Raw genomic sequence first — 22,368 nt, 5'->3', positions numbered from 1 at the left:
GAATGAGATTTCACCCACCACTCCCTGAAGTTTTAACAGTCCGCACTCTACTGATGAATTCTGTTAATACTCCAATGTTTAATTTTATTGTAACTTACATTATCAGGTAGAATTTGGGAACATAAGACATAAAAAATGGGCACATGTTGAAAATGTAGATCACCTGACCGTTAAAGTATCACCAATATGCATTTTCCCATTAAAATATACCACCATTTGCTTCTGCTTGGTTAAAAGTTCCCAAAAACTATTTCCATATAAATGGAAAACTAATACAAGTATGTCGTTGGGCTTTTAAAAAACTGTAAATTACACCTTTTCCTAGCATTTCCCCATATAAAAAGAAACTTCAATCATTTTTTTCTTGTTCTGATTATTTTTACATAGTTGCTAAGCTGCAATACGGTGCAGGTCACAGCCCAATATTCTTCCGTCTTTATCTTCTGCAAAGAGAAGTAGATATTCTTCAACTTCTTTCTGAGCTTCTTTATCAAGCATTAACTCAAATTAGAAGTCACCATTCCTTTCCTTCAAAAAGATGGATTTTCTGTGTTTAGAAAATCCATCTTTTTGAAGGAAAGGAATGTGTTTCTCCATCAATTTTTTGAAGGAGAGAAATAGCATATTAACAATTGTGAGTCAAGCTGCTTCTTTAAAAAAGCAAATGCTCCTAAATAATTCCATAAAGTAAATACAAGGGCAATTTGGAAATAAACTTCAGTTTGGTTATAAATGACAATACAGAACTTTTATTATACACATTTGGAAACTACATTACATTACTTTTTGACATAATCGACATTCAAATTGAGGCACTTGTCATAACACCTTACAAGATTTGAAATTCCTTAGTAGTAGTCACTGGCGCCAAATCTGGACTATAGTGGGAGTGATTATAGGGGCGAGCATTATTGTAAACCAACACCACACCGGAAGTCAGCATGTCCCAACGCTTATTATGGATGGCTCGTCTGAGTTTTTGCAAAGTTTCACAGTAGACTTCTGAATTGATGGTTGAACCACGCTCCATAAAGCAGTGCTCCTTTGGCATCTTAACATTTGGCAGGATTTTCTATGCTATGGCACCACTTCTGGTGTGCTGTTGGGTTCGTAGTAATGCTCGCCCATACACTGCTAGATGCACCCAAGAACTTCTGAAGCACTTCCGTTGGGATGTTTTTGATCACCCCCCTATAGCTCAGATTTGGTGCCAAGCAACTATTACTAACGAATTTCAAACCTTGTAAGACAAGTGCTTCAATTTGAATGGACATTATGTCAAAACTGTAATGTTGTAGTTTTCTAATGTATATAATAAAAGTTATCTATCTGCGAGTGTCTGTCATTGATAACCAAATGGAGGTTTATTATCAAATTGTCCTCGTAGTTAGTGTTATTTAATAAAATCTTCCTGTTAAGTACGTGGGAAAGATTTAGCTTTGGAGCAAGACAAGTAATACATGCAAGATAGGGAGGGGAAAGATATATTAAAGGGTATATACCTGATCCAGTTATAAAAAGATCCTGCTAGTCTTCTGAATGAAATTTTCCATTTTTAGGCATTTATCTAGCAATAATCAAATTTTAAGAATTATAAAAAAAAAACCTGAATTAAATTTTTTATACCTCTGGTTGGGTTGAGGGCAATCAGATCCATACTCCTGAACATGCATGCCAAAAAAGCATAAATCTACACCATCAATCTCCTCAAAAGCAAAGAGTGCTTTTGTTCGGTAAGGGAATTGTTCTGCCATCTCTCCACTATCTACAAATCTGCAAAATTAAAAGGCATAATATAAAGTAATGCTAGCAAATTTAATACTATCATGCATTATAGGATGCTATAATATGGAAGCTGCCCAACAAATATTATTTTAGCATTTTATTTTAATAATTAATTCACTTTTATCTATTTTGTTCTGCCATATTTTAATTCTTTCCAAGGGAATCATTTATAGTAAAACAACATATAGATAAACCAAACCTAACTAAAACCATTCAAAAGTATAGAGCATCATAGCAATCTAGCAGCATATAATCTAATAAATAAGGATATAAAGATAATGTTTATTCATTCAATTTTTTAATAAGCTTGTTGATCCTCCAAAGCTTAATTTTATCATCTCCTTCTTCCAAATCTTTTCTTTTAAATCAGTAATATTCTGTATGAAAAGCAACTCAAAATATGTAACAAATTGTAGATTTGTTGAATCGTTACAAAAGTAGTACTAATCACTCAAAAAATTTTAAAATGAAACTATCAAATTTTATGCTGCAAGTTCTTTTGACTAACAAAATAACATTTTATTGCTTAGACAAATGTAGCAATAACACAATTCAATATTCAAACAGAAAAAAAACCCATGCCATTCGAAGGTTTAAGGAAAAATACCTTGCTTTCATTCCAGGTTTAACTTCCACAGTTTTCTCTGATGTATGAACCACCCTAACAATGACTTCGCCTGACTCAGGATGATTCTGTCGTCTCAGGAACTCATTCACTCTATTTTCCAAGAAACTACCAAGTCTAGTGGTTGGTAATCCTACAAAAATGAAGAATAATTTATCATTAGCAACAAAATAGCCTATAAAATGATGCTCTGAACTTGTGGCTGCTAGTTAGAAAGTTACAAATATTTGCCTTGTTGAGCAAGTAAAATATACATTTTGTATTAATTTACAACTTTAAAAATGCACACTGAAATTACTCCAGTAATAGGTTTCAATAAAGATAATACAGCCTCATCTTAAAAAAGGTAAGCTCGGTAATTCTTAGCTAGGAAAATGCTGCACCGGAAAACCCTAGGGATGAAGTCTAGGTAGTAAAAAAAATAAAATAATCAAAGATGATAAAGCATGTCTAAGCTGTTGCCAAAGGAGATTTGACATACTTTGCCACCTAAGCAAAGAAAGGAAACTAATCTAAAATATATAATAAGATAATGAGTTTGTTCTAGCCCAAATTCAGGAAGATGTTGAAACCAGAACAATCACACTGGGGTCAGTGAGTGGAGTCATCTGAATGGAGAAAAATGGAGTTGAAGAATAAACTCTGTGGATTGTTATTTTGAAGTTAATATTTTCCATTTTTCAAGAACGAAGCCACCTGTCATGGCAGGTTATCAACAGTCAACGATTTTTATGTTTGTCTGATTTTTTAATTATAAAATGATCAACAATAAACCTCCAATTTATTAAAGACATATGTTCCTCAAAGTGCAATACTGCTGGACTTCAGTACTGGAATTGTTGATCAGATGAACATAGTGCAATGTATGTTATAAAAATGGATGGATAATGCTTATGCTATACAATATTAGTAGGGATGAAAGCCTTACATCATTTGTTAATACAATTCATTGAAAACAATAGGACTAACTCCCCAAACAGTACAGGCTATCCTTACTTAATAACTGGCCATGTTACAATTATTTGAAGTTACAAGGATCACAGAATGGTGCTTTATGCTGGTAAAACACTGCTGGCTGTTATAATTTGGTCATGCTGCCCTTCTCCCAGTCGTAAGACTGCATGTTAGGTGGGTCAGCTTTATGACCATTCATGGCATTCCACAATCATATGATCCAGATTTGTGATGGTTTTTGCCTGGCAAAAACCGCCCCATTCAAATGAATGGATTCATTTAACAACCCTCACAGAAAAAGGATGGAAAATTACTGCTGGCTATGTGGGTACTCTTATGACCACAATGACTTATCACTATAAATCCTCAATTATGGTCGAACATTAAGGACTACCTTTAACGTCTGCAAATCTAGCTATCTATTTAGAACAGTGGATATCCTTCTGTATGTCAAACATCTGAAGTCTCTGTCAGATCACAGAACTCTCTCTTAAGTGAAACTTCTTACAGAAGGCTTTGGGAAACACAACTTCAGGACTGCTAGAAATAGTTTTATTTGGCTCCTCCAGAAAGTTGTTTTTATTCTACTTTTCTACTTTTTTTATATATCAGTTTTATTAACATTGTTTTTATCTTACTTTAAATTGCTTTGGTATTAATAGAAGAAATAAAAACATTTTAAATAAACACATCAATTTAAAAAAGCAAATAGAAATAAATATGAGAAATACACTAATCTCTACTTACTTCTAGCAGAAAATTTGTTTTCTCTTCGAGTTCGTCCAGATTTTTTTAGGCAACCATCACAGACAAAGCTACAACAGAAGAAAATAATTTAAATTTCTAACATAATTAAAATATTTCTATAAAAATATCTCCACTGCATTTTCTAGTATATGATACTAATGATTACATATGGATTGCAAACTGTTACTGAACAGCCTAAATTATCCTTGTTCCAGTATATCAAAGCCCGAATAGAACACCTGATTTCACCTGATTTAATAATATATAACATCACTACAGATTGTCATTGACATAACAACTATTTGAAGTTACAGTGGGGCTGAACAAAGTGACTTACAACTAGTCCCTGAAGTTACAACCACTGCAGCGTCCCAATGGTCACTTGATCAAAAATCATTGCAGCCCACCCGCACTTACAACCACAGGGGCACTTCAAATCTCCCCCCTCCCCCACATCACCCTCCCATCTATGTTCTTGTGCCCCCCTGCACACCAAGGTCCCTGCTACCCTAGCTGATCTGTGCTGATTTCTTGCCCCTATTGACCAAGCTTGTATGGCCTGGTCCTCTGCAAGACAGCTGGTGGCCTTACGGGGCTTTCTTCCCCAGATTCCACATGGGGATTTCCTTACAATACCTGGAGTAGAAACCCTCACAGGGACAGCAGCTGCCTCATGAAATGCCAGGCCTTGTCCCCACTGGAATTTTTTTTTAAAATGTTCATGGAAACCAAAACTAAATTAAATAGCAATACTGATATCTTGCTCATGATCACTCACTCATACCTTGGTCAGTTCCTGTTTGAATTATTGCAATGTACTCTACTTAGAGTGTGTTTGAAGATCAACTGAAAGTTACAACTGATCCAGAATGTGGCTACACATACAATTACAAGTGTCCCTTTGCAGTGCAAGCTGCACTGGCTCCTGGTTTTCTTCTGAATACAACTCAAGGTGCTGGTTATTACCTTTAAAGCCCCATATGGCATAGGACCAGGTTATCCCTAAAGACATCTACCCATTCTACCAAATGAAATAGGATGAGCACGCTTCTAGTCCCTTCCCTTAAACAATGTCACCTTATGGGATCTAGAAAATGGGCCTTTTCCATAGCAGTCCCTGCCCTGTAGAAAACCCTTCCCCTTGAAGTTCACCAGGCAGCTATCTCCCTTCTAAAAAACACTTAAGACCTGACTATTCACCCAGATACTGGAACACGGTGAAATAAATAAGAGGATTTAACAATGGACCTCATGTAGAAGCTTAACTTAGGTATCAATTTTTTTTGTTTATGGTTTTAATAGAGATATGCATTATGTTGTTTTATTATTGATGTTTTAATTTTTGGTTGGGAGTTGCCCACAGTTTGATATAAGATGGCAGCTATATAAAAGTTTTAAATACATAAAATTACATCATAACTTTGTTAATCTCTTTAGAAGGTAATCAAAGATCACATGGAATTACAATAAACTTTAGCATTAGCATCTTTTCCAAATATCATTGTGTAATTTTTACAATTGTAAATAAATACAAAAGGAAAAGCAGCATACCCAGATGGCCAGATTATTTCATTGTGAAGTACACAAATCTGATGCATCTTTCTTCCACATTCTATACATTCAACAAATCTAGAACAGAAAAGAGCCATAAGCACTCAAAAAAGTTGATAGTTATTTAAAAAATGTTTCAGGGATAAAGAGATTATGCAATGTGGCAAAATCTTTTAAGCCTACAGAGTTGTGTGTGTGTGTACACATACATATCTTTAATCAGAAATATATAAAAAGTATCATTTTGAAGTACAAAATGATATCATTTAAAACTGAAATGCTATCTCACACGTACTAACAGAGATTTGAGATGTGAATTCTACACTACGCTATTCTATACCATTTAAATAAAAGTATCTCAAGTTCCAACATACCTATATGCAATATGTTTGCAAGTTTACATACAGTATCTACCTACTTACATATATAAAAGGAGAGGGAAAGATGAATCAGTATTTTTTTTTAAAAAAACTAATTAAATGTTTAAGATGAAAGTTTCAAAAATGGATCCCAAATCAAGTCAATTTTTCCCCTAGTATAGGTAGTCCTCACTTTACAACCAGAATTAGGACTGGAAATGCCATTGCTAAAAGATGTTAATAGTTAAGAAAATATCACCATGCCAGACTTATGTCAGTTCCATTGTGGTAATTAAGTAAATCACCCATGGTTGGTGAGACATGTGACCACAACTTGGAATTTTAATGCAGGCTTCTCCATTGCCTGCTTGTCACAAGCCAACGATAAAGGTCATAGGATGATGAAATGGTTGTAAATTGTACCAATTGCAAAGCATCCAAATGGCGATCATATAAGTGCAGGACACTGCAATGGTTTTAAGTTTGAAGACTAGATGTTCAAACTACTGTAACTTTGATCAGTCACTAAATATGGCAGTTATTAATTGAAGACTACCTGTATCATCAAATATGAATAAAGCAATCAATATTTTTCAGTCCCAAAGCAAAAATAAATGAGCAACAAAACAGTAATGCATTTGTTTTGTTCTAAAGATACAAATTTAGTTGCTCAAGTATCACTTACTGTTCTGGATCCAGTGTATCATTTTTTCTTTTTGAAAACTGATCTTTATTTATTGTGCTGAGGAGAGAAATGGGCAATTTTAGTTGTACAAAGATGGGCATTAACATAATAAAATAGTTTTAGATCTTCAGCAAATACATCTACATTTATGTAGGATCTTCTAAGCATACTGCTTTTTAGGAATGTTTTGGGAATAAAGGAAAGGTATGAATTAAACAAGATGATATAGTATCCCAAGCTAATACTTTCAAAGAAACAACCAGTGGATTGTTGCCTCAGCAGAATTGTCTGGTTAGTTTCCTATCATCTGTTGACATTGGTAAATTCATTTTCTGGAAAATATTTACCATTTCAAAATTTAATCTAGTTTACAATTATGTCTGCTAAAATTGGTGTAGTTACAAAAATATAGCTTTGGGGCAACACAGTGATAAGAGTTTAGCACTTTCTATGAACTGAAAAGTTATATAAAGAAATAATTCATTTGTTTGTCAGAAGAAAAATATACACCCTGCTAAATATTTATTGTAGCTGTTTTCATTTTCCCCAGTAAAATAAAAAAAAGGATTAAAGAATTTACAGTCCCATCCAACATTTAAAGTTTATTATAACATTACATTTTTATTTTGTTTTCTATAAATGTAATATTGCCAAGAGATAGTTATTTCAAGACACCACCTATGGAAAATTCATAGTACACTACAAATCTTGACACTACTTTGCAGAACATCATTGCTCAGTATCTAAGAAATTTATTATGATAAAACAAGTAGCACTCGAAACTATGAGAATGCCCTAACTTTAGAACTTGTAGTATTAAAAAAATTAATGAGGTAATTTAAAAAATATATAATTATATAATTATTCCAAATCTAAGTTTTCTTTGAACTTTGTGATTTTAACATGATTCATTTTTGTACAGCAAAATCAATTTACAGCTATAGGATTAAAAACTTTAATATTAGTAACATTTATGCACTTTCCATATATACTTAATCACATAATTCTTATTATTCCATCTTGACCTGAAATGTTAAAATAAGAATTTGTTCTGAAATCTATCACTTGGAGGTTTATCTTCTTACGTAAAACTTTTTACTGAAACATGGCTTTTTCGAAAAGATATAGAATGTACATCATGATAGGTTTGCTACTACCATAATTATAACTTCTGAAACTTAAATGTTATTAAAGAGGACACAATTACTCACGTTTGTGGTTGTGATGGATCATCCCCCAAAGAAACGCTCTCCCCTTGGATTTCGTTGAAGCACTTCTCACAGAAATGATACCTGTCGGCAAGAAGGCCATATTTGGGTGAACTGTTCCGTCCACACAACACAGCCCAAGCCAAGCAACGAAGTCACCAATCACAGCAGGCCAAGGAGGGGGGGCGGGAGCAGAGAGCAGGTCATCAACGACGACAGGGACATTCAATGATGAAGATTTATGGGACCCAGAGTTTGATATTGGTTGTTTTGTTTTTTTGTTTTTGTTTTGTTTTGGGTTGTTTTTTTGCAATCAAAGCCAAGTGCAGACAACGACAAGCATGAAGGAGAAATAAAAATATACATACAAACAAAGAAATGGGGTTTTCAGGACAAAAAACAAAAAACACAGAAGCAAGACAGGACAACACAAAGCAGAAAGCCAAGGCAAAGCACAGATTAGCATTAAATCTCTCAAATGGGATTACAAGCAGCAAATTATAGCAAACAAAATATATTTGGTTAAGTATACCCATGCTCAATTACCAATCAAAATGAAGAAAAAAGAAGAATAAGTGCAACTGCTGCTCTGGCAGCTGCATCAACTTAGCAACTTTCTTCACATCTAATATAAAAGAGCAGGATAGACATGAAAATAAACTATCCTGCAAATGATTAAATGTTTATGGAGCATATACTTAAATATTTGTTTGCAACAACTCTTTAAAGGAGTTATTTGAATAATTTTATCCAGTTATTCACGATTTGTTGAAATGTTAGATGCAATAACAAGCAGCTGCACACTGTACATTCTTAACAGGTGAAGTTCATAAATTTGGATGCATGGAATAGCTGTTGTATTAAGAGGATTCCATCTTCGTTTGATTTAGATTTGAATTATGTTCAAGAGTTTATAGAAACTGCTGTCTCTCTATTGCTTCAGGAAGGGCGCACAAACACAAAGGAAAACCAAAACCAAAACAACTACACAAAACCCCCAAAATTGTGACAATATTTTAAAGCAAAACAAAAACAACACTATCAGATCTGTAATTGCTAAGGAATGAATCATATAAGTCACTTCTCCACTCCTTTTTCTAGTATGTAATAAAAGGAAATTATATACACTAGTAATGCTATATTATCAGCTTGGATATTCAGAAAATCAGGACATGAAGTGTCATTTACAAAAAAAGATTTTGGCTTTAAACAGCAACTCTTTATTACAAGTAATAGTCTGAACATGGCATGCAAATTAAAAGTTAAAAAATAACCCTTTTCCTTGAAGTAATAAAACTGACTTATTAACTGAAGTATATAGCTACAAAAATACATTAAATATTTTTGTGTTTGAATTCTTCATCTCCCTAAGAAACCCAAAACAGATGACAATCCTTTTGTTTAACAGAAGAGAAAATCTTCATCTCTTGCATTTCCAAAAAGATTAAATCATCACAACAATAGACATATACACATACATAGTCGCTCACACACACACATTACTGAGGCGCATCAGTAGAGTATACAACATCTCTTGTTGCTGGAACTCCAAACCAGGTGGGTCTTGAACTAATCCAGTTGTTAAGCAATAGTACTTGACATACATTAGTTATGTCTAAATTATCTTAAGGTATGAAAACTGAATTGTGAAATAATAAGCATCTACTTTCAATGTGTTTTTTTAAACCGCACAGATTAGTTTTTGCTGCTGTTAATGTGACAACATTGATTTAAAGAGAAAAGTTTTAAAAAAGCAAAAAACAGTGAGTAGGTGCACTATTGCTTTCTTACCTGTTTTGGTAACTGTAATATGTAGCATCTCGTGGAATTGTACATAATTGTTTGCCATAACAACATAAAGTCTGTGGTGAAAATTCCAACTGCAAAAAGAGCGGGACAGGTTGCTTACAAACATGTGAAACTCATAAGAATGTCAAATATAATTAGTATTGCAGACTGAAATTAAGTGGGAAAACATAGACCATACCCAGTCAGACAAATACGAAGAGTGGCATTGTTTTGCGCCAAACTGCTTCAACTAAATTGCTTTGGGAGATTTTGAGCGATGCTCTTCATAAGCTCATAAATCTTCAATGGATGTGTGGTTAAGAATATGTGGTTAAGAAATTATATTTCTTAACCAAAGATGTATATTTTTATGCATTTGTGTAGATATAACTAGCTGTCGATGCAATGAATATTTACTGCCTAAGAAATTCTGTTTTGGTGGATCAAAACTAACACTGTCTACATTTAGAAATAGTTTCTGTCATCAGTACAAACCTGATGAAGATTCACAACAGGCAGTCCTCGACTTACAATCGTTTAGTAACTGTTTGAAGTAACAATGGAACTGAAAAACATGACTTATAACTGGTTTTTACTCTTACGACCATTGCAGCATCCCCGTGGTCACATGATCCAAATTTGGGTGTTTGGCAACTAGCATGTATTATGACAGTTGCACTATCCCAGGATAATATGATCAGCATTTGTAACCTTAAGCATTAAACATTATGTTACCCAATTTTCCTTAAATTTTGTGTTGTGTACTGAGTATATGAACTTCAGTATTGTCCATAACCATACTTTAATTACTACATTATAATAATTTAATCTTATGGTTACTGAACAATACTCAAATTATAATTGTTAATATAAGTTATAAGACAAACTTTTTAAGGTTCACTGTTTAAAACTATAGATTAAAGGCTGAAGATAAAAAACAAAGTTATGGGAAAGAGACATTCTCAGAATGCAATTTCACATATATTTATATTTACAATCAATATGATAAGCACATTGCTTAAGACTAGGTATTCAGTTATCTTAACTATTGTTACATTTTCCCACCTATTAGCTCCTTACCTTTCGTCCACAGCAGTAGCCGAGGCTCTGCATAACTGGATCAATTTCCTGCTCAAAAACCTCTGCCAATTTTGAACAGTACTTGTACACTCTAGATGTTTTACGATTGTAAAGCCAGGCATTATTGAACATAAGCCAAATATCATCCACATATTGCCAAGGTTCCTGGTACTGTCCCGTATCAAGCTTTCTCTTGATAGTAGAAAGATCCATGGGGTTCTTTACTATATCAAAGTAATCCTGCCAAGACAAGACATTGATAAATTATGCTTCTGAATCTTCAATTCTAATATTGGACTTCATTTTTTTCCTCTTAAACTTCTCACTGGACAATCCAAAGCACTAATCATGGGTTTGCTCTTGACATACACTTTGTGATGACCCAGGGCCCTGAACAGAGGCAAAGCAATTAGCTGGTCAGAATAATTGTCTTTGTAAGCACTGCCAACGTTCACCCAATAGCCCCCACATATGCTGGCACAAGTTCAATAAAACAGTCAATGGAGTTAAACAGTTCTTTTAAAGTAAAACAGATAGCAAAGTATGATCTTTTCAACGCCCAGCTTGCCTGTAACCTGCAAACTGCAAAACTGAGGACAGCAAGGAGAACTCAGCAGGAAACAAACTTGATCCAAAATATAAAGAGTCCAGGTGCAAGAGCTCACATCACAAGAGTTCACATTTGTTCCCGGCAAATGCCCCACCCCATAGCATCTCCTTAAATACCTACTCTCCAGGTGTGCCTCGTGGAGTGGGGTGTGAGGCTCTCCTCCCGAGCAAGTGAGCCTGCCTCCTTTGTTCCCTCCCCCTTTCTGCTCTCCTTGCTCTGGGATCTGGTGGGGAGGGGCCTTGCTCCTCGCCTGAGCTCTGCCTTCCCTGTTCCAAACTTGAAGGGCCCTGGCCTGCTTCAGCCTGTTCCTCCCCACAGTCCTCCGAAGCCACAGACACCCCCTCCTGGGCCTCAACAGGGAACTCCAAGTCCTCCTCAGAGTCAGGCTCGGAGGGAGGCATGACACACTTAGAAGCTACAGCTAATTCAGATCAAGCAGCATAAATAGTTAGAACTGCACCTCGATATGCCTATGTAACAGCAATATTGTGCAGAGCTGCTAGTTATCAATGAACTTCAAATTACAATTCAAGAATGCTGACTGTTACCATAAAGCTCTACATGGCACAGGGCTTGGATATTTGTGGGACTGTCTTATCTCCAATTACAGGCAGTCCTCAACTTATAACAATTTCATGACCGTTCAAAGTTACAAGGGCATTGAAAAATGTGACTTATAACCATTTTTCACAGTTACAGTCTTTGTAGTATCCCCATGATATGATCAAAATTCAGATGTTTGGCAACTGGTTCGTATTTATGACTATTACTGCATCCCAAGGTTATGTGATCACCTTTTGCAACCTTCTGACAAGCAAAGTCAATGAGAAAACCAGATTTACTAACAACCAAATTACTAACTTACCAACTGCAGTGATTCACTTAATAACTGTGGCAAGAAAGGTCATAATATGGGGCAAAATTCACTTAACGACTGAAATTTTGGGCTCAGTTGTGGTTGTAAGTCGAGGACCACCTGTATCTCTGCTCTTTCAACAAGATCAGACAAGCTTGGCACGAAGCAGGTCCCAACTACTCTACAATATCGCTTTATGGGATTCCAGGAGGTGTGCCTTTTCTTGGAGCAACAACTTCACCTACATCTAAAATCCAGCTGCTCCTGACCCTACTAGTTTTGAAGGCCCTGAAGACTTGGTTCTTCTCACTGGCACCGGGCCAGGTTGCTATGTGAATTTGCTTTAGTAGGAATGTGAGTTACCGCCTCTGGTACCATGTATGAGCTTTCAACCATTTTTGTATGTATTTTGATTTTTTAAATCCTTTATTACCTGTTCAATCACCTATCAAGTGGATGGCAATATAAATTGAATAAAATAAATATCAATACTTCATTCCTCAGCCAAACAAACCCACCCTCAAATCACTAAGACACACACACTTATTTGTGTATATGTATGTATAATATTTACATGCACCTACACATATTTACATAATTTGAACAGCATAAAACTGCATCAAGACAGATATAATGAAGTTTAAATTATGATTAGCTCACAGATTGCTCTAAGGAACCTACTTTGCCCAAATTCAAAGAACCTATAGTTGCAATAAAGGCCAGGCTATGTACCACAGAAACGTTGTCCTGAGTGACTGATTGATATAGCTGCCCATCTAACACAAGTTGCAAGGATTAAAACATAGAAAAACCCACAACCTAATCCTAGACAGTTAAACATAAACAATAACATTGACAATAGCAGAGTACATCTAACCACCTGAATCAAATTCCTGAGGAAACTGCAGATTTTCATTATCTTGTGACAGGCTAACAGGATTGGGACCATCCAAATCCTTGAGGGGGAGCCTGTTCCACAGGACAGACACAATCATTAAGAAACACAACCATTAAGATGGCACTGTTTCATAGAAGGGACATTGAGAACACCCTACCAGATCTTGCAGGGTGAGCAGGGGAAAAAAAAGGGGGGGGGAGTAGCCCTGCAGGTAGCCTGGCCATATGCCACACAGGATTTTTAGAAGATAATCAGCATCTTGAATTGCACCCAAAACCTTCTTATGAATCAGTGCAGTTCGTAGAGTGCTGGGTATAGATGTTAAAAAGAAACACCGGGATCTGCGTGGCGATGGTGGCTACTTTGTAGCCGTCCTCCTGGGTAAGTGTAATGAATCGCTATGAACAGCGGACACCAGCTGTTCAGCGGTTCAAAATCCCCCTCCCGGGCAAAGGGGGGGGGAAGAGGGTTGTCTGAATAGTGGTAGAGCCTCTTATACACCAATATATTTTGGGGGGTGAAAAGAGTGCTCCCATGGAGTTCAGACTGTCTCCGCTTCCCAGCTGCTTTTGTCCTTAGGGACAAAACAAGCCGTTGCAACCACCTCCGCGTTTAAAGAGATCTGGTGAGTTTTTTAGAAGCGGACAGAGTTGACTGGAGGATTAGCTTTTACTTTCTTTGACTTTATATGGATTTTTAGTTAAAAATTTATTTTTACGTTTATATTCCCTCTTTTTACTTTTTACTTTTTGCTGAAAGGGAAAGTAAAATGGCGATCGGCAGACTTTCCGGCGTTTTTTTTTATTATTTTTTTTATTTTTCCTTTTGGGAAGCTAGAATGGTGATCGGTAGGTATTTGGGTGTTTTTCTTTCCCTTTCTCTTTTCTTTTCTTTTTAATGATTGGAATGGATGTTTTATTCTTCTTCTTCTTCTTTTTTTGATGAAAGTGAAAATAAAATGGCGATCGGCTTTTTTGGATTTTAGAAGCATTATTATTTTTGTTTACTTTTAAAGGCAGGCTTCCTGGTGTTTCTCTTTCCCTTTCTTTTTCTTTTTAATGATTTTTTTTTCTTGCTGAAAGGGAAAATAAGATAGCGATCGGTTTTTTTGGATCTTAGAGGCATTATTATTTTTGTTTAACTTTTCTGTTTTGTTTTTTGTATTTTTTTAAAAAAATGGAATGGATTTCTTTTTATTTAATTCCTTTTCTTTCCCTTTTTTATTATAATGATCTCCCTTTGAAGGATTTATTGATTTTTTTTCTGGAGTTAATCTTTCTTTTTCTTTTGTTTAATTTCTGTGGCCCCAAAGTGTTTAGTATTTTTTTTTTTTTTTTTTTTGCTATAATGACCTCCTTTTGAAGGTTTTTTTGAAATTTTTTTTTGGATTTAATCTCTCTTTTTCTTTTGTTTAATTTTTGTAATTCTCAAGAAGGAGTAAAGATTTTTTTTTTTAAGATGGCTCCAAAGCGTCCAGGGATTCCTACAGCTCCCAAATCAATAGCCTCACCTTCTTCCTTGGCTCAGCCAATAATGGTGAAGGATCTGCAAGATATGATGGGAAATGTTATATCTCAAATTAGGGCAGAAATGAAAGAGATTTTAGAGGAAAATAATAAGATTTTGAGGCAAGATATAGTTTGGGCTTTAAAAGGAGTTGCCTCTGTTTTTGAAAAGCTGAATTCCCGTGTGGAAGAGGTAGCTGAAAAAGTGGAATTGATGGAGGAAAAATTTGAAAGTATGGAAAAAGAAATGGAAAATGAGATTCTTATGCTTCAATATGGACAAATGGAATACGCCTTAAGAATCAGAGGCTTGAGAGAGTCTTTGCAAGGAGATCTGAAAGAGATGGTTGCAAAGGACTTTGCTGTGATTTTGAATAAAGAAAAAGAGGAAATACTTAGTGAAATTGAAAAATTATTTAGAGTTAATTCTGTGGTGGCAGTGCAAAAGAATTTGCCAAGAGATGTGGTAATTTACTTTGGGAAAAGATCCCTGCGCAATGAAATTATACAAGCTTTTTATAAAAAGAGATTTCAAATTACCCTACAAGACGTTATAATTTTAAAGGAGATCCCATCTAAAATTTTAAGAAGAAGAAAGGAGTTTGCTTTTTTAGCAGATGAACTTAAAAAGAGACGAATCTCGTTCAGATGGGATGTTCCGATTGGAATGGTGGTGAATTACCTGGGGATATGTTATAGACTTAATACTGTTTTTCAAGCAAAAGATTTTTATACTTCGGTTCTGGGGGTATGTTCATCGCCATCTACTAAGTTTAAAGCCTTGGAAGAAAAGAATGTAGAATTATACCCTGAAGAGCCTATACTTATGAAAATTGGGGAACCTCAGCTTGAGGGGCCTCAACAAGTTCAGATAGAGGAGCAGAAGATAACTTGTGCAACATATAACTGTAAAGAGAAGCAGCAACAGAAGAAGTTTAAGGAAGCCTCACATCTATTGGTTTCTAAACCTGCGGGAGAAGCAAGACTTATAAAGATTCGGGAGCAACCCTCAAGGGTAAAATTGCTGTCTGAAGAAATGGAAAATGGGAAATCTCAGTCTGAGGGGCTGCAACAAGCTGAGAGGAAGGGGCGGAGGACAACTTGTGCAACATATAATAGTAAAGAAAAAGACCAACAGAAGAAGGAGTTTAAGGAATCTTCACATATATTGGCTTCTGAGCCGGCGGGAGAGTCAGGATTTATAATTTCGGAGCAACCTTTAAGGGCAGATCTCAAAGCATTTCTTTCGAGCCTTATGGATAAGAGAGACTGATAAGGATGGAGATCGAATGAAAATTTTATATGGACAATTGAGACTGATAAGGACTGTGTTTTTTGTGGATGGAACTTATTATTGGTAAAGATTTAAATGTTTAATGTGTCTATTGTGGATGGAATTTATTATTGGTAAAGATTTAAATGTGTATAAGGGAATTTTAATATTTTAAGTTTTAAGTAATGTTTAAAGTTGTGTTTTGGAGGGAGTTTATAAAGAATGATGGATAATAATATAAGTATGATATGAAAAGGTTTGGAGTATATTATAATGTGTTCAATGTTTGGGTTTTTTTTAATTATTATTATTATTTTTAAGATGGAATTTGTTATTGGTAAGATTTTAATGCGTATAAGGGGATTTTAATGTTTTAAGTTTTAAGTAATGTTTAAATTTGTGCTTTGGAGGGAGTATAATTTGTTTAATTAAATGTATTCAGATTTGCTTATGATTTATATTAGATTTTATATTGTAGGTATAGATGTTTAAACAAAGTAATGTTTAAATTTGTGTTTTGGAGGGAGTTTATATAGAATGATGGATAACATTATAAGCATATTAGAAAATGTTTAGAGTATTTAATTTAAGGTATCCAGATTTGTTTAGGATTTATATGTGTTTCAAGTTTTTCTTTTCTTTTTCTGAAAAATTTTAATTAAGCCTGTACTCAACTCTGGGAAGGTTGGGGGAGGGTTTGGGAGGTTTGGGGAAGTGGGGGAGGGTAAGGGAGGGGGGGTCTGGGGAGGGGATTTGTTTTGTAAAATTTAAAAAATGTTTCAATAAAAAAAAAAAACACCAAAAACTGCCTGCACTGCCGATTTTGCCTTACATCAGTGGTTCTCAACCTTTCTAATGCCACGACCCCATAATACAGTTCCCCATGTTGTGGTGACCCCCAACCACTTATACATCACTGGGTGCCAGGGGCGTGGCCAAAGAAAAGGGGGGAAAATGGCGGACAGCCTTGTTTGGCGACCCCCGTGAAATGGTTGTTCGACCCCAAATGGGGTCCCGACCCACAGGTTGAGAACCACTGCCTTACATGGTACGCCAGAAATTTGGAAATAAACCTCCATTTGGTTATCAATGACAGACATTCGCAGATACAGGACTTTTATTATACATATTAGAAAACTACAACATTACATTACTTTTTGACATAATCACCATTCAAATCGAGGCATTTGTCATTAACATCTTACAAGATTTGAAATTCCTTAGCAGTAGTCGCTCGGCACCAAATCTGGGCTACGGGGGGGGGGGGGATCAAAAACATCCCAACGGAACTGCTTCAAAAGTTCTTGGGCGTGTCTAGCGGTGTGCAGGCAAGCATTATCGTGAACCAACACAACGCAAAAAATCCCACCAAATGTGAAGATGCCAAAGGAGTACTGCTAGTGAAGTACATGGAGCGTGGTTCGATCATCAATTCAGAAGTCTACTGTGAAACGTTATGAAAACTCAGATGAGCCATCCATAACAAGTGTCGGGGTATGCTGACTTCTGGTATGGTGTTGATTCATGATAATGCTCGCCTGCACACTGTAACCTTGTAAGATATTATAACAAGTGCTTCAATTTGAATGGCGATTATGTCAAAAAGTAATGTAATGTTGTAGTTTTCTAATGTGTACTGTAGAATAAAAATTCTGTATCTGCACGTGTCTGTCATTGATAACCAAATGGAGGTTTATTTCCAAATTGCCCTCGTATAATGGCAGATGGTAGCTTTCACTTCCCCATCTTGTGTATGAGAAAAAAAATCATAATAGCTGCTGAACTCCTTTTTGCTACCCTCACTGCATATTCTTTTTGGGCTTGCAACTCAGTTAATGGTATTTACAATCAGTTGTCAAAGTTATGGCCAATGTGGTGTCTTCACAGCCACATGATCAAAATTTATGCACTTGGCAGCCCAGCTACCTTTATGAACCAGGATGATCTTATGACCACAGAGTGTGCTTCAAGTTCCCTCACCCATCTATCTCAATTTGCATCTGTGCCCTTTTGACCACCTGCTCTCCACAGCCCTACCGTCCTGCATCTCGTCACCCCAGCTGACCTTCACTGCCTTTTACCTCTTGCTATTGATGATGAACACTCGATCAGATCCTTTGCAAGGCAGCTGCTGGCCACACAATGCTTCAGGAAGGCTGCATATGGCCATCAGCTGCCTCATGAAGGCAGCGGGCAGTGGTGGAGGAGTGCAGGGTGGTCAAAAGCAGGGCTTTTCAACCTTTTCGCAGATTGTACCACTTTTAGGATATGGCAATATTCGAGTACCACCAGTCATCTAGCAAGGTGTCAAAAACTTGATAACCCCCCCCCAAAAGGGGGGGAAGTGATAAAATACAGGTAGTCCTCGACTTACAACAGCTCACTCAGTGACTGTTCAAAGTTACAACGGCACTGAAAAAAGTAACTTATGACCATTTTTCATACTTATGACCGTTGCAGCATCCCCATGGTCAATCTACATTTGGATGCTAGGCAACTGATTCATATTTATAATGGTCACAGTGTCCCAGGATCATGTGATCCCCTTTTGCAACCTTCTGACAAACAAAGTCAATGGAGAAACCAGATCCACTCCTCCTTTTATATTGTCTCTTCTCTCATCCCTCTTTTATATCCTCTCTTCTCTCCCCCTTTATATCCTTTCCCCTTTCTTTTATATCTTTTCTCTCCCCTCCTTCTTTTATATCTTCTCTCCCCTTTTATATCCTCTTCTCTTCCCTTTTATATCCTCTTTTCTTCTTTTATATCTTCTCTTCCCTTCTTTTATACCCTCTTCTCTTCCCTTTTTATATCCTCTTCTCTCCCTTCTTTTATATCCCTTCCTCTCCCCTTTTATATCCTCTTTTCTTTCCTCCCTTCTTTTATATCCTTTCTCTCCCCTCCTTCTTTTATATCCTCTCTTCTCTTCCCTTTTATAGCCTCTCCTCTCTCTCCCCTTTTCTCTTCCGTGAACCTCCCCTTCTCTCCCCCATTATCTTTTTTTTCTCTCCCTCTCCTGACAAAACCTTCTCCTTTTATAGCCTCTCCTCTCTCCCCCCTCCTTTTCTCTTCCGTGCATACTGGAAACACTGGTCCTTGGTCTTCTGTCTCACCCCTGCAACCCTGCAGAAGTGCATGCTGATCCTGGGCTTTGCCCATCACCGACAGCCCTCCTTCAAACTGGGGGCATTTCCAACCAAGTTGCCTTTCCAACCAAGTTCCCTCCCTCCCCTGTTTTTTTTTTTAACTGCCAGAGGCTCCAGGCAGAGGTGGCAACAGGCAGGCAGCGGTGGGCAGAGGTTTCCCCTCCCCGTCATTGCCTCTGTGTGGCTCAGCTCACCTCTCCCAGACCCGCACACGTGTGTGTATGTGTGCACATGAGTGAGCCAGTGCGGGGTGTGTCTCTCTCTCACCTCTTGCAGCCCCGCGCCCTCAACAGAGACCTTCTGCGATAGCAGACTGCAAACTAATGAAAGCTGGGTTTTTTGGAGTACTACCCAGCCCCTTGGAAGGCTCCAAGAAGCTCCCATCGCAGCTTCCCTTACCTCTCCCGTTCTTTTCCTTCTCAGTCACAGCGTGGGCTGGAAGAGGTGACAAACCTCACACGTTCGCACGTGAATGGGTGAATGGGTCTGAGAGACGTGAGCTAAGAGCCACACAGAGGCAATGAAGGGGGAGGGCTCAAAATGGGAAGCCTCCTGCCCACAGCCTCTGGCAGCTTAAAAAAATGAACCTGTGAAGCACTCAGAAGGCAGTACCTTTCCCAGCTCGCTCCTTCCTTCCTTCCTCCCTCCCTCCCTCCGCTGCTTCTCTTCCTTCCTCCATGCTCAGGAAGGGATGACAGGAGGGGGAGAGATTGCCAGCACTGCAGGTGTAGCTATCTAACACAGGCAGGGACGGTCCTAGTGAAAGGGAAACCTGGTGGCTGCGAGGTTAGGTCAGCGAGCGGGCATGACGCTGATCTACCGTTGGGGGCCATCAAAGCTGGAATGCACTCAGCCTTAGATCTGCAGGGCAGCCTGGAGTCAGCGAAGGGCCCCTCCACTGTCTCTGCCCTGTCCCCAGGGGGTGCATGGAGAAGGCGGCAAGCGTCTTCAGTGCACCTCCAGCTCCAGGAAGTGCCGATCAGTTGCAGCCCGTCGCCGATCGTGGGGTTTCTGCCGAGCCCTGACAGCCCTACAGCTCTAGCTCTCTCTCCCTCAGGCTTGTGCGGTGCTGCCGTCGCTTCAGCTCATTCCTCTCCCCCTCTGCTACCACTTCTCTAGGACGGTCATGTACCACCTACCAGGTGCCAAAGTACCACTGGTGGTACGCATACCACTGTTTGAAAAGCCGTGGTCAAAAGGATGCAGATAAGAAGAAATAGGCAAGTGGAGGTCAGAGTGGCAGGGCAGGAGAAGCATGAGGCTTAAAATTGCAACTGGGACTACCAAAACAGCCATTGCTAAGCAGTATGGTCATCTAATGTTTTGCCTAATGAATGCATCGCTTAGTGATTTGAAATTCCGGACCCAGTTAGGATTAAGCAAGGGCTCCATATATATAAGATTTGGCAACATAATGACATGTTAAGACAATTTTTTTTTTAAAAAAAAAATGCACTTACAGGAATTCCTAATAGCTGAGGATCCACAGGCTGCCGGAAAGGAAGGGACTCTGGATCCTGGCGATATAGTGCCTCCAAAGTTGGCATAAGTGCCTGTCTCAACTCTTCTGGCTTGAAAACTTTGAAAAAAATTATGGAAGATTGAAGGTGACATACCAACAAAGATTAGTTACCTATTTTAATATCCAAGTAATGCGTTAAGTGCAGTGTCAGTATTCAGTGTCCAATGCTGGACAGAATTTATCGATCTAGACCAGTGGTTCTCAACCTTTCTAATGCCGCGACCCCATAATACAGTTCCCCATGTTGTGGTGACCCCCAACCACTTATACATCACCGGGTGCCAGGGACGGGGCCAAAGAAAAGGGGGAAAAAATGGCGGACAGCCTTGTTTGGCGACCCCCGTGAAATGGTCGTTCGACCCCAAATGGGGTCCCGACCCACAGGTTGAGAACCACTGATCTAGACTTTGACAACAGTTAGGATTAGGATTATTGTAGGGTTAATTTATACAATGTATTTTGTTTTTCTAATATTAAACAGCTGCATTTCATAGATATTTCTTCTAACAGATAAGTCATTTCTGGAAAAGTATTTCTAGTACCAAAATGTTAAACATAAATTCAAATTTCAGTTGAAGAAAATGACTTTGCCTCCATACGATGATGGCCAAAAAAAAAAAAAAAAAAATCAACTTACTTTTTCTCTTTGACTGCCCAGAAGCTGGTGAGGACTGGGTACCTGGAGTACTAGGCCTTTCCTCCTCTTCCTTTACTTCTTGCTTCATTTCTGGTTTCTTTTCCTCCTGTTGCATTGGTTCAGATTTACATTCATCTGCTAGGGGTTCTACTTTAATCTGGAAAACAGATTGTAAATTTAACAATACATATATTTTCTATATATAGCAGTTTAAGAGAATACTCCTCTCCTGCATAGATATTTTTGTATTGTCAACATTGATAGAAATACATTCCCTCTGAACCTATAGGAAAGGACATAGAAAACACCTAAACTGCATGTACGGCCATGAGGTAAGCACAGATTTGGCCACAATCAAATGCAGGCTTTATAGTACATGTAGGCTAGGCATATGCAGCGTTGTGCCTCTCATGAATTCTGGATTACAGTACTTTGCCATTGGCTACGGTGACTATGGCTGATGAAACATGAAATCCAAAGTATCTGGAGATATAACCTTTCGCTCTACCCAATATTATAAATAATCTAAATTTAGTTAGATCACCATTATTCCTTTGCTATTTTTCATATGTTCTCCTTGACTAAAGTACTTTTTGCAAGACACTCATATTCTGAATACAGAATTAGGTTAAAAGGAGAGAAAATCACTTTCCTTCATGATGGCATGTTTTCATTTCAATGTATAACTACTCATGACGTTGCTGGTACTGGACCTAACATCAGCAAGAGATACAAAGAAAGATTCTAAAATAGAGAAAACCTGCCCATCGAGTCTCCAGCTTATGCATTTTAGTTTTATTTATTAGCCATTTAGTCAGAATGGTGGAATAAATAGAGCATCCACTCCCAAACTAATGACTTCCAGATATGCCTAACTTTATCGACCTTTAGTCACCTCTGGTTTCTCATCTATTTGATGATCTGTATGTTCAGAGTCCTCCTCTTCCATTTTAGCTTCCGTTTTAATTTCAGGTAAAGTTTGTTGCTGCTGCTGCTGCTCAGTAGCAGCTTGCTGAATGTTTACTTCTGCACTGCTTGTGGATGGTGGATTTGAAACCTGCCCATCAATATTTGCACCTGGCTGTGAAAGCTAGAAAAGAAAAACAATAAAGCCAAAAATAAGGAGAGAAGCCACATGA

At 37.5% G+C, this 22,368-nt stretch overlaps 1 protein-coding gene across 1 annotated transcript in view; it reads right to left on the bottom strand.

Annotated features, from left to right (window-relative positions):
• Window positions 1–22,368, bottom strand: part of EP300 (E1A binding protein p300) — a 103,446-nt gene that overhangs the window by 10,341 nt on the left and 70,737 nt on the right. The window contains exons 15-25 of the mRNA XM_039335546.1: window positions 22,125–22,319; window positions 21,230–21,386; window positions 20,531–20,649; window positions 10,783–11,022; window positions 9,706–9,794; window positions 7,918–7,998; window positions 6,707–6,763; window positions 5,663–5,740; window positions 4,112–4,179; window positions 2,393–2,543; window positions 1,627–1,773 (exon numbers count right to left, since the gene is read on the bottom strand). Of these exons, the coding sequence (XP_039191480.1) occupies window positions 1,627–1,773; window positions 2,393–2,543; window positions 4,112–4,179; window positions 5,663–5,740; window positions 6,707–6,763; window positions 7,918–7,998; window positions 9,706–9,794; window positions 10,783–11,022; window positions 20,531–20,649; window positions 21,230–21,386; window positions 22,125–22,319 (1,382 nt within the window). The remainder of the gene's footprint in view (window positions 1–1,626; window positions 1,774–2,392; window positions 2,544–4,111; window positions 4,180–5,662; window positions 5,741–6,706; window positions 6,764–7,917; window positions 7,999–9,705; window positions 9,795–10,782; window positions 11,023–20,530; window positions 20,650–21,229; window positions 21,387–22,124; window positions 22,320–22,368) is intronic.

The sequence above is a fragment of the Crotalus tigris genome, unplaced genomic scaffold, assembly GCF_016545835.1.
Source record: "Crotalus tigris isolate CLP2741 ecotype Arizona unplaced genomic scaffold, ASM1654583v1 scf7180000017644.4837335, whole genome shotgun sequence".
Lineage (NCBI taxonomy): Eukaryota > Metazoa > Chordata > Lepidosauria > Squamata > Viperidae > Crotalus > Crotalus tigris.
The sequence above is the reverse complement of the archived record's forward strand: the minus strand, read 5'-3'. Positions and strand labels throughout refer to the sequence as shown.